At 36.5% G+C, this 14947-nt stretch overlaps 1 protein-coding gene across 2 annotated transcripts in view; it reads left to right on the top strand.

Annotated features, from left to right (window-relative positions):
• The window catches only part of ATPsynB (ATP synthase subunit b, mitochondrial), a 123445-nt gene that overhangs the window by 36267 nt on the left and 72231 nt on the right, over positions 1–14947 (top strand). For both annotated transcript variants that reach the window (XM_090412856.1, XM_090412855.1), the window contains exon 3: positions 1928–2123. In XM_090412856.1, the coding sequence (XP_090268982.1) occupies positions 1928–2123 (196 nt within the window). The remainder of the gene's footprint in view (positions 1–1927; positions 2124–14947) is intronic.

The following is a 14947-nucleotide window of genomic DNA, read 5'->3' as shown; positions in this document are numbered from 1 at the left end:
CAATTCATTCAGGTCTTCTATCATTTCTATTTTATCTCCTTTCAAATCATTCATACCTGCCACAACAATCATTTCTTTCACCCTTTCCTTTTGCTCTCTAATAGACTCAGTTACATCCTTTATGGTCGCACCAGGTTGGTACGATTTTGTCAAATCCTCTACTAACACACCTCGTACTAACGAGTCTCCATACAGCACTCTATCCTTCATTTGTTCATGTTCACATTCATACGCCTATTTTTCCTGTCATACCTTTTATTATTGGTTGGTTCATTCAGTCGACTTTTGTTCATGCACTCTAGCTGCTGTTTTGCTCTTTCTATCGCACCAATCAACAACGCGATCTCATTCAATGCATCTATCTCATCTTTTTTATTCTCTGAGAAACCATTAATACTATCATTCACACTTTCTACATTCACACTCTCATAATTCTCATGTACAACCTTGCCGTTTCTTGTCATATCGCTATTTTCTTCATTCTGAAGTTTGACAAAAATATCACACTCACGATCCGAAATACACTTCAATTCCTCATTCTCCCTACATTTTCTACACACATTCAATCCTTTATTATCATCTATCCACACTCCGACCGCACTCCGTAAAGCATACATTTCACAGCTAGTACACTGACTCATTTCTTTTATACTACTGTTCTTTGATAACGATGGCGAACCATCATTACTGGCCGCCATTTTCCTTCGTACAGGTGCCATAATTATTGCAACGTGTTTTATCAAATAATAAGTTATACACACCAAAAACACACAAACAGACGCACTAAAATACGCAAGGCAAACAAAACTACGTAATATTAACTAATTTTATCAACGATAACTGAAAATAATACTTATCTTATCAGGAGCTTGCACAAACACTACCAATTTTATGCTAAATTAGTGATTAGGTCACCACTATTGCTGTATTAAAAGATATGAATTTGTTCTTCAGCTGTGTTAAAATAGAATATAGCTTTCATTAGTTTCAGGCCAGTAGAATAATGGTTGATCAAATTAATATCACTTTGGCATACTGTTTTAATTGTCATGTAGCTTGTCTGTAAATATATATGTGTATACACCAGATGATGACCTCAATAAGCAGGTTGAAACCACAAAATTAATGTAATTATTCTTAACACAGTAGTCTTCTTCTTCCTAACATGGAATATAGGCCATGTGGCCTGTTCTGGTTTCATGCCATCTCTTTCTTGGTCTTCCGATTCTTCTTTTTCCACTTATTTTGTATCTGTATAATATTTTTGGTAGTCTGCTGTTGTCCATTCGATTTTAATGTTTTAGCCATTTTTGTTTATACTGTCTTATGTAGTAATTAATTGGTTTGATTTTTAGGGATTGTAAGATTTCTTCATTTGTTTTGTGGTCCCACTTGGTATATCCAGCTGTTTTTCTGAGGAACTTCATTTCTGCTGTTTGAATTCGTTTTTCATCTTTCCTTTTCATGGTCCATGTTTCGCTTCCGTATAGTAGATTTGGTTTTGACAAGACATTATATAGTCTGATTCTAGTGTGTTTTTGGTATTTTAGTGTCTGTCTTTTTCTTCTTCGTATGATAGATCACATCCCAAGTATCTGAAAGTGCTTAACACAGTAGTAATCTCCATAATTTTCTGAAATGAATGCTGATTACTGTGTAACTTGAAAAGAAAGGTTTTTCATTATATGTAAGGTGGGGAGAGGATAGTGGAGCATCCATGAAAGTTGTGTTTGTGCATAGCAAGAAAAAGATGAAAGTTAGATTTTTCTCTCACAGAGTAAGTGGAACAGTTTGCCTGTCAAAGTGATGAGTGGGTGAGTATATCTGGTGTGAATGAATTTAAGAAGTCTGACAGCTATGTGTGGTATTACATCTCTGGAGGTCTCTGATGATGTTGATAATAATAGTAATAATAATGTAATTACAGCATTATGAGAACATCTAGTACACAGCCTACAACAACAACAAGCTCTGAACTTGAAACAGTGACAATTAAAGGCAAAAAGCTTACAAATCCTTTTGCAGAAGGACCAGAAAGAGATCTTGTTAATTTTCCACGTCCTGTTAGGCAGCTTTATAGTGATAAAGTGAAATTTGGATTTATACCTGAAACCTGGTTTCAAGTAAGCATATGTATTTCTTATTTGAATATTTATTTAGCTACTTATTTTAGAATACTACTTGCTGATATTTTTGTTTTATTATTACAAGGAATTTTTTCATTTAAATTTACAATCAGCATAATGTAGGTCACTTAATTGTCAGAGCTAGATAACTGGAAGGCGATCTCCAACCTTTTAAAATATGGAGTACTTGCCTGCAACTTCTGACCTAATATTCGATCCTTTCCTTTTTGTGGTTTACCATATTAGAAAGTGTACTATCTAATAATAATTTTCTGGACACCTCTGTTATTTGAAGTTACGGAACATTCCAGGTTTGTCAATAACATAAAACCAGTGTACAAATAGTAGAAAGCAGTGTTTCATCGTTATTTCATCATAGCAGTTGAATATAGGTGGTGTGGCAACACAACGTGAAATCAGTGACTTCAAGAGAGGTGTCACCATGGGTTGTAACATTGGTGGCACGCTTACCATTGCTGCTGAACTGGAGCACCCAAAATCAATGGTTAGCGATGTGATCAACAAATGGAGGTGTTCTGGCATCACTAGTGCAAGAAAACACGCATGGCAGCTGCTAAAAATGACTGACAGGGATGGGAGGGTGTTAAAACTGGTTGCATGCAAAAACTGGCTACCATCAGCACAGACCATCTGTGATGAGTTCCAGAGCATCAGTAACACCATAGTGAGCACTAATACTGTATGAAAAGAACTCCATTTATTGGGTATCCATGGAAGAGCAGTGGCACACAAGCTGAAAATCGTAATGAACAAGGCAGCTTGTCTGGCCTGGTGCAAAGAGCATGTGAACTGGACAATTGACCAGTGGAAAATGGTACTCTGAAGCAATGAATTAAGGTTAACCTTGATTCATTGCTCTCCATTCATACACACCTGCCAGTCTGATGATTGGGTGTGGATCCACAGGTATCCTGGTGAATGCTTGTTACCACAGTGTGTTGTACTCACAGTAAAGTTTGGTGGTGATGGAGTAATGGTGTGGGGTGTATTTAGCTGGTTTGGAGTGGGACCACTGGTTGTTGTCCATGATTCCATGACGGCTGCTCAGTACCTTGATATTCTGGATAATCAGGTGCTGTCTACACTGACAACTTTTTATGGAATGGACCCATATTACTATCAAGAACGACAGTGCCCATGTCACAAAGCTGCAGCTGTTATGGAATGGTACAAAGAGATGGATGTTCACCAACTGCCTTGGCCTGGGCAGAGTCCTAACCTCAACCCCATCATACACCTGTGGGAAAAGTTGGAGCAGTGAGTGGGGTCCAGCGCAGCACTTCCTCGATCTGTTGCTGAACTCAGTGCTGCTTTGATGGAGGAGGAGTGGAGACAAATTCCACCTGTCTGCCATACATTGGTGGAAAGTCTCCCTCAAAGGGTGCAGGAGGTGGCCATACCCGATATTAGGGTTTGCCTGCTGGTATCAATTGTAAATTGCTAACGTACACACTTTAGTAGATAGTGACAGTTATTAGTAGATAGTGTATCTACCTGGATACTGAACAATCAATGATGGGCTGACACTTTGGGATTCAGCTGACCAAATTGCATTTTTATTGGATTAAACCAAATTACAAAATGGTGGTACAAGATGAAATTTTGCTGGCTTGGGCATCATCCAATGAAACACAGCAACATACTGTTTTCTTCAGACTCATGATGAACAGCAAAAAGTCAGTTACTGGAACAAACTTCAAAAACTCGATCCCCGTCAGCAGAATTCAAGATCAGTATCATCAATATAAGTCATCAGTGGAAAAGAAATGGAACTGGCAGAACTAGAGGAGTACCAGGTTGAAATAAGAGTTATGGAAAAAATAACCATTACAAGATGTATTATTATTATTACAGGTAACTCCAAGTAGTCCTTAGATTCATTGATGGGAGCCCTAACCATGTCACGAACTATCCAACATTTGCGCAGTATCTATCATCATTATTAAAAGAACATGTAAGACCACAGTAATAACTGTTTAATTAATAAGGTACAGATATTTCATACTAAAACTAATAGTACATCTTCATCTTCAAGTGTCACACAAACAGTTATAGGAATAGAATACAAGTAACGAACATTCAGTGGATCACCTATTAAAATATTATTGTTATATTATTATAATATTATTATTATATTATTTTAATAGGTGATCCACTGCATGTTCATTACTTGTATTCCATTCCTATAACTGTTTGTGTGACACTGAAGATGTACTATTAGTTTTAGTATGAATATCTGTACCTTATTAATTAAAAAGTCATTACCGTGGTCTTACATGTTCTTTTAATAATTATACTATGCCACAGGTACCTCTAAAAATAAAAATGCAGTATCTATCATACTTTGCCTTGAACTCATTCACAGTCATGGCACCCACAACAGACTCTGGCAACCTATTCCACTCATTCACTACTCTCCAAGCAAAAAAACCTAGTTCTACCACCAGCACACCTGTTTTGAACAATTTCCTGTCAATTAATCTTGTAAAAATTCCCTCAGTAATTTGTATCAATCATATCATCCCTTTTCCATCTATCAACCAGTTTCTGTAACCCACAAATCTTCAACCTGTTCTCATAAGGTTCATTCCATAGACCTGTTACCATCTTGATCACTTGCCTCTGGATCCTTTCTTCCTCATCACCAAGAAACCCTGCTGCCCAGATCTGCATGCAGTAGTCAAGAAGGGGTCTTATCAAGGCTTAATAAAGTTCCACCAGTGTGGTATATAGCTAGTAATCTTTTCACCCCAAAATGCATAACCTTACACTTTGCCACATTAAACTAACATCCATTCTCCTTTGCTCAGTCTGCCAATCTATCCAAAGCATCCTGCAAAATTTTAACATCATGCATATTAACTGTTGCTTTACCCAACTTTGCATCATTGGCACATAACTGAACAGTTCCTCTCAGATCCTTTCCTATATTGTTAATGAACAAACTAAATAACAGTGGTCCAAGAACAGAATCCTGCAGCACGCCACTAGTCACAAGCCTTCTTTTAGACTCAACTCTACTCCTGAATAAACTACTCTCTGATATCTCTCCATTCAGCCACCCTCCTATGTATCTCATCAACCCTATATCCATCCCCATGTGCTGCAGTTTACTGATTAGAATTTCATGTGGTATCCTGTCAAAGGCTGCCTTTGCAAAGTCCAGCAGTATCACTGTATTATAAAATGTGACCATGTCACTGAGGCAAGACCTACCCTTCATAAAACCATGCTGTCCCCCATACAGTATCCCATTTCCATCTATCCATTCCTGTATTTTGCCCTTGACCAACTTTAACAAGACTCCTGATATGCTGATCAGTTGGTAATTTGCTACATCAGTCTTCGAGCCTCCTTTATACAATGGAACTATTTTCTCCTGTTTCCATCCCCTCAGGGCTATCCAGAGCTGAGACTCAGATTAAACAATATGGTCAAGGGCAGCGACAGTTCCTTTGCCGCTTCACGTAAGACTCGAGCTGGTATGCCATCCAATCCCACAGATGTATTCATATTAAGGTTCTATAATATGCTGTGCACTTCCATTTCATTTACCTCGGTTCATTTATAAGGCTTTGGCTCTCTCTCATTCTCTCAATATCGCCACTTGGACGATATACTCTTGCAAAGTGTTCAATTAGTAATTCTACTATTTTGACTGATTTGGTTACCTCCATACCATCAGCATTCCTTAAAATCATTCTGTCATATACATTCTTTCTTTTACTTGCAGCATATTGAAAGAACTGTTTAGGATGTCTGCATTGCTGACTTCCTTTCTTATCACACTAGTTGCCCTTCTGGCTGTGCCTTGTACTGTTCATATGCCTGTAGGTCACCTTTCTTGTTTCAAGCAATAATCATGGAAAGAAAGTTGTAACTATGATGGTATTCAACACTAAACACAAGGATAAGCTTCTTAAATAGCAGCAAAAAAAAAAGTGAGTGAACATCGCGATCATTTTAATGTTCAAATTCCCTATCTTCATGTTTGCACATTAAAATGTCCAAATTCCCCATCTCTTTGGAAATGAAATTTTCTTTCTAATAAGAACATAAAATACACGTGAACATTGTGAAATTCACTGTAGTTAATTATATAAATATTTCAGTGTAAGTTTCTCAAACTATTAGTATAACAAAATAGATTTGGGAAATTCAGACAACAGCAACAACATAGGAAATTTCATATTTCAACTGTGTATAAACCTGTTAATCAGATCAGCTCCTTATTGCCATTTACTGAGGGTATGGTACAATCTTTGCTCCTGCTACCTAGAGTCTGTTAATTTCTGTGTACTTGCAGATTAAAACATTCGGCCCCACTCACTCTTTAAAGCGTTAAACCAATATTTGCATATATTTCACTGCTACTTCTATGTGTTGCAAGACTGGTGTTTCTCTGCAGCATATCTCAGTATGGTCTGAGCTATTGAATTGTGTGGATGTGTAGGCACTGCAGCAAGGTCATTCTGAATGGACTTAGGTCATTGTCATAAATGAGTGGCAGTTAAATTGATAATTTACTTCTGTCAAACAGACCAATGCATCACTAAATGCATTTCTGAAACAACAATCCTAAATTGAATTCAACACTAGTCTGGCCTTGCTGAATGTGCACTTACTAATACTAGCCACAGGATCCTCTGGGATGATGCTAAATTATTTTTATCATCATATTGGTATCTCTCCTGTGTAGTCAGAAGATTAATCGTGGGATATCCATTATTCACTCAGTACCTATCCATATCTCTTCTTAAATTCGTTCACTGATGAAGCACTCACAATCAGCTCTGGCAACATATTCCACCCATTCACCACACCCTCCATTCAAAAATTTTAGTCCTAACATCCTTGCTATCCACACTTATACACAATTTCCATTGGTGAACCCTTATTTTCTCCCTTTCTGACATGTAATGAAGGTTTCAGTATCAATCCTATAAAATCCATTTAATAACTTATATGCTTCTTTGATGTCTCTTCTTTTTTGCTATCAGCTAATTTTCGAAGCCTACAAGCTGTCAATCTATTCTCATAAGGAGTATTCCACAGACTTGCCAGAATCTTTGTCACTCACCTCTGGATCCTCTCCACAACCTCATCACCTTGGAATCCAGCAGTCCATATGTGATTTATTAAAGCCTTATATAGGGGAACAATAACCCTTCTATCCTGCTTGTTAATGTGTTCTACACAATAATAGTATAATTTGATGTGCTGTTTTGGTTGCCTTTGCAATATGTCCTCTAAACATCAATTCCCTGTCCATAATCATACCCAGGTCCCTAGCCTCATCAGTTTCCTGCAGTTCAGTTCCACCCATATAGTACACATCTTCTCATCTCTTCCCAAAGTGCTTCACCTCATACTTGGCCAATTTAAACAGACAGGCCTTTGCCCACATTGCTACTATTTGTCTTCCTGCAGGATCTCTGCATCACCTTCATTAACAATTGCTCTTAAAGTTTATCATCAGCAACAACTGGATAATTCCTGAACATCATTTCCTGTAACATCATCAAAGTCCTGACATGTATCCTCAAGGGATGTACAGGATATGATAGTACTACATGAAAAATTTACATCATTACCAAATTCCAATCTACAATTTTCTCCAAATCAATCTGTTACCTGTCAAGACTCAAACATTGTCAGATCTTATATTTCTATCTTCTAAGGCACCTTTTACAGTATCAATCCACCTATATCTAGGTCTTCCTCTGGGTATTTTCCATTGCAAAACAAGTGGCAGAGAACACTTGTTTTACTAATTTTTCCTTTTCCATTCTGTTTAAGTGACCATACCACCTGAGATTGGCTCTCCTAACACATCCCTGGATGCTAACAATGTGAAGTTCATTCCTAATATAATCGTTTGTAATATGATATCGCCATTGATGCCATTGTGCCAACTGTTCACTCCCCTAATCTTTCTCAGGACTCATATCTGCCATCTCTAGTCTTTGGTCAAGTGTTCTACTTCTAACCCAGCTCTCAGACACATAAGTTAAAATTGGTTTGAACACTGTCTTGTATGCAGCTAATTTATTATTTTGGCTAATTTCTCTCTTATTCCATATAAATTTATTCAGTTGATTTCTACAAACCAGTTTTGTTGATCCTTTTCTCGTAGAAAGGCTTAAACGTTGGTTATACATGCTTACTAAATAACTTAAGGAAATTACAATAAAATATACATTAAATTAAACTTTAATATATTTCGAATATTTCGTCAACGTCATGTTGCCATCTTCAAAGGAACATGCATGCACATGTCTTACAATAAAGACGTGCATGCAGGCACTTACTGTGTTTAATGCCTGCGTGCATGTGTCTTTATTGTAAATTCCTTTGAAGATGGCAACATGACGTTGCTGAAATATTGGAAATATATTAAAGTTTAATTTAGTTGTTAATCCTGTTGCCTATTTCCGTATTTAATATACCATCTTCACTACAAATTGTGCCTAAGTAGCTGAAATGTTTTACTTGTTCTATAGGTTCTACACAATGTAGTTGATATTTTCAATGCTTCTGGCTATGTTCATTGTCTTGTTATTGTTGACCTTCATATCATATCTATTCAATGTAGTAAGGGAATTTTGCAGACTTGTAGCAGATTTATTTAAAGTATAACATCATACGCATAAAGCAAAGAGCTGACATTAACATCTTCAATTTTGAAATCAGGATTAATGCCACTTTCCTTCATAATGTGATCCATATAGACAATGAAACAGAGGGGATAATGTACATCCTTGTCTGACACTAGATTTAACATTAAACCATTTTCCTGTACTGCCTTCAATTCTAACTGCTGACTTACAATTCGGATAAAGACGATGTATTGCTTGATATAATGTCCCACTGACACCATACAATTGTAGCGTTTTGAATAGCTTCTTGTCACCTTGTCATATACTTTTTCTAGATCTACAAAACTTAAATATAGATCTTTGTTATATTTCCATGACTTTTCAACTATTTGTCGTAAAGTGAAAATATGAACTCTGACAGCCTCTGTTTGGCCTTAATTCAGCTTGTTATTCACCAAGTTTCTTTTCCATAATCCTTCTCAACTGTTTTCCAAGTATACCGGCATAAATCTTTCCAGGAACACTCAGTATAGAAATACCTCTGTAATTCTCACATTCAGTTTTATTTCCCTTTTTTATGTATGGGTAGTATGAGAGCTCTACTCCAATCAACTGGAATTCGTCCCTCTGTCCAGGTTTTCTGAACTATGCAGTGCAGCCACTGCAAGACTTTTATACCTCTATACTTGAGCATTTCTGGTCGAATATTATCTACTCCAGCTGCCTTTCCACATTTTTGGCTGTTGATGGCTTTTTCTACTTCAAGTATTGAAATGTATTCCTGATTGCATGCCTGGTCAATGTTTTTTACCACTGTCCTGTCACTGATTGTTTCATTTAGCTATTTTTTGAAGTAATTACTCCATACTTGAAGTATATCTTTTTCTCCAGTTTTCATGTCACCTTCTTCATCTCTAATTCCTTTTACAGCACTCTGCTCCATTTCTGAGCTTCTTCAACAACCTCCAGAATATCTTGCCACCTTCTTGATATTTATTTTCTATGTTCTTACCAAAGTCTTCCCATGACTTTTGTTTGCCTTTCATACATTTTTCTCTGTATTCTCTAAGATTACAAGCTGACTTAATCTCTAGGAATATGCTTTCAATATGCTTTCGTCATTTCCTTCACTGCCTCTTTAACTTCTTGTGTCCAACATGGAGTTTGATTTTTTTATCCTTGCAGACAACTTCACCATATGCCTCTATGGCTGTATCAATCAATGTTTTCTTCAGGGCTATCCACTGAATATCCAAGGTTTGGTTCCTGTTCACAAGCCCTTTCATTTTTTCTTCAATAATGTTTCTGTGTTTAGTCTACATTTCACATCTGAGAGCTGCTACACTTTTATTCGCTTTAAAACTTTCTTACATGTTCTTCTTTTCAATATGAAATTCAATTTCATCCTGCTTAAGACTAAATGGTGATCACTTCCAATTTCAAATCCTCTGTACACTCTGGTGTCCTGCACCAGAGATAAAACATCACCTGCAGCAATAATATAGTCATTGAGACTTCTCATTTCTTGCCTCTTCTCTCCATGTGAATTTATGCACATTTTTATGTTAGAACTTAGCGTTTGTAATAACCAGTCCATGTCCTGAGCAGAAATCCAACGGTATTTGCCATTATTATTAGCTTTGCTCTTTTCTCCAAATTTTCCCAGAATATTTTTTTATGTCTGACAATCATTTTCTGCTCTACTTTTTAGATCTGCAACAAGGACCAAGTTTTCATTTTTCATTGTGTCAGTTGCTTTCTCTAAAACCTCAAAAATTCCTCCATTTCTATCAGTAGAACCTTCTGTGGGATCATAGGCACAAATAAGTCTCATTGTCCAGTTCCTCATTCTGATATTTGCCCACATCACTCTACTTGAAATTGCCTGCCTTTCAATAAGATTAGCCTTGTGTTTAGTGTTGAATACTATGGCTACTCCTTCTTTCCTTGATTGTCATTGCCTGAATATAACATTTTGTATTTATTGCTCAGAAAGATCTCATCAGGTTTTGTCTTTTTTATTTTAGTCACCCCTATTATGTTGATCTGGTACTTACCCAGTTCCTCAACTATCTCCATTTCTTTGCCATTCAGGTTTCTTATGTCGATTGTACCGATCTGGAACTCTGGTGATAATTTACATTATATAATTGTTTATTGAATGATAAAAGGGAAAGAAAATATTATATAGGAACTGAGTTGGGTGTGTTTTAGGATTTGTTCCATCAGCTGACTTTTTGCTGTTTTCCCTGGTTCCCTGGCACAAACAATGGGGGCCTTGTTTAACTAAGCGACACCCCAGCCGACATGAAATTCTGTCATATTGTACCATCACTTTATATTTTGGTTTAAGCCAATAAGAATTCAATTTAGTCAGCTAAATCCCAAATTGCAAGCCCATTCTCATTCATTCAGTATCCAGGTAGATACCTAACAGGATGCACCATGAGAAGGTGAGGATTGGCCATTAGGTCAGAAGCCCTGGTCGGTTCTTCGCATTCCTTTAACCACCTTACCGCCATTATGGATCAAAAACGCATCCTCATACGCTTCGTGTCCATCATATATTTCAATGTAATATCAATGGTATCACAATTTTAATATGCACTTCGCATCTATGCTAACTTGGACGTATATATACATTCTGGCCAGTAGCGTGGTTAAAGACTGTGTAGAGGTCTCTTCTCTTCTTTGAGGTTATCTTGCACCAGATAACCTCAAATGAACTGCTCTCTTAATCCCTGTCCTCCTGATATATATAGTTCTGTTCTCTTTACTCCACACCATTCCTCCTGCACAATCTGCACACTGACTCTTAAGCTTTGACCCTTAAGCACCCCCTGTAACATTGATATACAAATTAAACAACAGAGGACCAAGTACTGAATGCTGTTGGATTCTAATTATGTAGAAAATAGAATAAATGTTGTTTGATTCAGAATCCAACATGACTTTCCGTCATAAGAACTATATTTGTAGATATTATTTAATGTAAATAACATAAATTATAATTGATATTATATAACTACCTTAATTATGTCAAATATTTAATTGCTTAATCAAAGAAATGTGTTAATGGTAAATAGATTCTGTATTAAATGTTATTAAGCTGTTTTATTTATTGTTATGTCAATATTGTAAGAACTTATATTTGTAGTTTAACTGCGCATTTATTGAAATGCGATCATTCTATTTATTCCTTTTGTGAAAGCTTAATGTTATGTAATAACTCAATGTAGTTGTATAGCGTAATGTAACATTCGCGAGAATGTTTACGTCTATCGGTTGTCATGGAGACGCGTGAAAATAAACGGGCGCGTGTGAAGGGAGCGTTTGTGGGGAAGAGAGAAAATAGATACGTAGTTGTAAGTGAGAAGTCGGAACGGAACTTTGGAACTATAAGGTAGCAAGGAAGTAAACTAAAGAAGTAGATGTAATTAAAAGGTTCTTAGGGAAGAGTTGAGTAGATATTTTTTTTATAAGTGAATCTTATAGTTGGCTGAAAGCAAAATCAGCCATAGTAATAAAAGGAAATTATTGCCGTAATCGGATAATTAGAGAACTGGACATTCAAAGAAGAATACTGAATAAATCCAGTCAGTCTACAATTACGACTTATTTCTATACTACCAAGAAAGGGAATTGTACGGAGTTAAACTAGTTGATGAATGATAAATAAGAATAATTAATGTACCTTATAGTTGTTATCTGGATTTTTGAAGAGCGATTAGTAATGTTTTAGTTATTTAATGTTTCGCAAGTGTGATAAATACAATTTGAAAGTGTGCTCACAAAATATTGGAAGTACTGAAGATTATTTCTGGTAAGGACAGTCATATTAGTTTATTTCAGTGTATGCAGATTTAAGTATTAGCTCCGTTGCGCTGTTTCTAACATTAACTGTAGCTTACCATCGAGGCTGAGAGTTGAAAATATAGACATTGAAGTGATATCTACCGTGGTTAGTGCCTGTTATGAGTTAATCGTAGAGTGTAGCTGAGAGATACAAGGAAACTGTTTAAATAAGAATTTCTATTGTAATAAGTTGAGTATAGGAACTTTGTGATTATGAAACTGTGAAATTGTATGTGAAAGTTTGGAAGATTGATTTATTGTGAATGACTTGACCTGATGTACTAGCTTGACTGAGTTATCATATTTAAAAGTGGAATACATGTATTTTGTTATATAACCATATATTAAATGTTTTGTTTGTTAATTTAAATATTGTGTTTGCCTGAATTTCTTTTTACTGCACCGTTCACAAAAATTCGGATCTAGCGGGAATCCCAGAAGGAAAGAAAATAAATACCATCGGCCTGAATGAGTGAAAAGACTGCTAACTAATTTTGAATTAATCTTACTAATTCATATAGACTTATCTAAGGATGGAGTGGCGCAGTATAATAGAAATTTCTCTACCCTTAGATCAGTGATTAATTTGCAATTAGTTTTCCTTTAATTTTATGAAAGTGACTTTTAGCAAGATGGCGGATTTAGAACATAACATGAAAATAGAACGTCACGACAATGCTGTGGTACACTACTGACGACTTGCCTTCTCCTGGACTCAATTCGTCCATAAACTACTATTTGATACCTGTCCGGGGTGCTTAAGGGTCAAAGCTGTATAACTGAAAAGAGACCTCCACATAGCCTTTAAAGGAATGCGGAGAACCGACCAGGACTTCTGACCTAATGTCCAATCCTCACCTTCTCGTGGTGCACCCTGATGGGTATCTACTTTGATACTGAACGAACGAGGATGGGCTGGCAATTTGGGATTTAGCCGACCAAATTGTATTCTTATTGGTTAAACCAAAATAAAAAGTGATGGTACTACATGTCAAAATTTAATGCCGGCTGGGGCGTCGCCCGGTTAAACAAGGCCCCCGTTGTTTTCGCCAGGGAACCAGGGCGAACAGCGAAAAGTCAGCTACTGGAACAAATCTGAAAACAAACCCCAACTCAACATCACCAGAGTTAAAGATCGGTACTATCAACGTAAGAAGCCTGAATGGCAAAGAAATGGAGCTAGCTGAGGAATTAGATAAGTACCAGATTGACATAATAGGGGTGACTGAAACAAAAAAGACCAAAACTGGTGAGATCTTTCTGAGCAATAAATACAAAATGTTATATTCAGGCAATGACAATCAAGGAAAAGAAGGAGTATTCATAGTATTCAACACAAAATATGAGGCTAATCTTCTTGAATGGCAGTCAGTCTCAAGTAGAGTAATGTGAGCAAATATGAGAATGGGGAACTGGACAATGAGACTTATTTGTGCCTATGGTCCCACAGAAGGTTCTACTAAGGTAGAAGTGGAGGAATATTTTGACGCTCTAGAAAAAGCAACTGACACAATGAAAAAGGAAAAGTTGGTCCTTGTTGGGGATCTAAATAGCAGAGTAGGAAATGATTGCGAGACATACAAAAATATTTTGGGAAAATTTGGAGAAAAGAGCAAAGCTAATAATGGCAAATATCTGTTGGATTTCTGCTGAGGACATGGACTGGTTATTACTAACACCATGTTCCAACATAAAAATGTACACAAATTCTCATGGAGAGAAGAGGCTAGGAATAAGAAAAGTCTCATTGACTATGTTATTGTTGATAGTGATGTCTTCTCCCTGGTGCAGGACACCAGAGTGTACAGAGGATTTGAAATTGGAAGTGATCACTATTTAGTCTTGAGCAGGATAAAATTGAATTTCATATTGAAAAGAATAACATGTAAGAAAGTTTTAAAGCGAATAAAAGTTGAGCAGCTCTCAGATGTGAACTGTAGACTAGAATACAGAAAGATTATTGAAAAGAAAATGAAAGAGTTTGAGAACAGGAATCAAACCTTGGAGATTCAGTAGCAAACTCTGAAGAAAACATTGATTGATTCTGCCAGAGAGGCATGTGGTGAGGTTGTTTGCAAGGATAAAAAAATCAGAACAAACCTGGTGGACACAGGAAGTAAGTTAGAGGCAGTGAAGGAAAAGAAGAAAGTATATCAAAAGTTCCTGGCAAATAAGTCAGCTTTTACTCTTACAGAATACAGAGACAAATGCATGAATGCTAAACACTGTGTAAAACTAGCTAAACAAAAGTCATGGGAGGACTTTGGCAAGAATATAGAAAATAAATATCAAGAAGGAGGCAAAATATTCTGGAGGTTGTTGAAGAAGCTTAGGAATAGAGGAAAG

The sequence above is a fragment of the Typopeltis vanoorti genome, chromosome 23 (assembly GCF_054136105.1).
Source record: "Typopeltis vanoorti isolate ZY-2024b chromosome 23, IOZ_Tvanoo_1.0, whole genome shotgun sequence".
Taxonomy (NCBI): Eukaryota; Metazoa; Arthropoda; class Arachnida; order Uropygi; family Thelyphonidae; genus Typopeltis; species Typopeltis vanoorti.
Note: the sequence above shows the minus strand (reverse complement) of the source record. Positions and strands in the feature narration are given on the sequence as shown.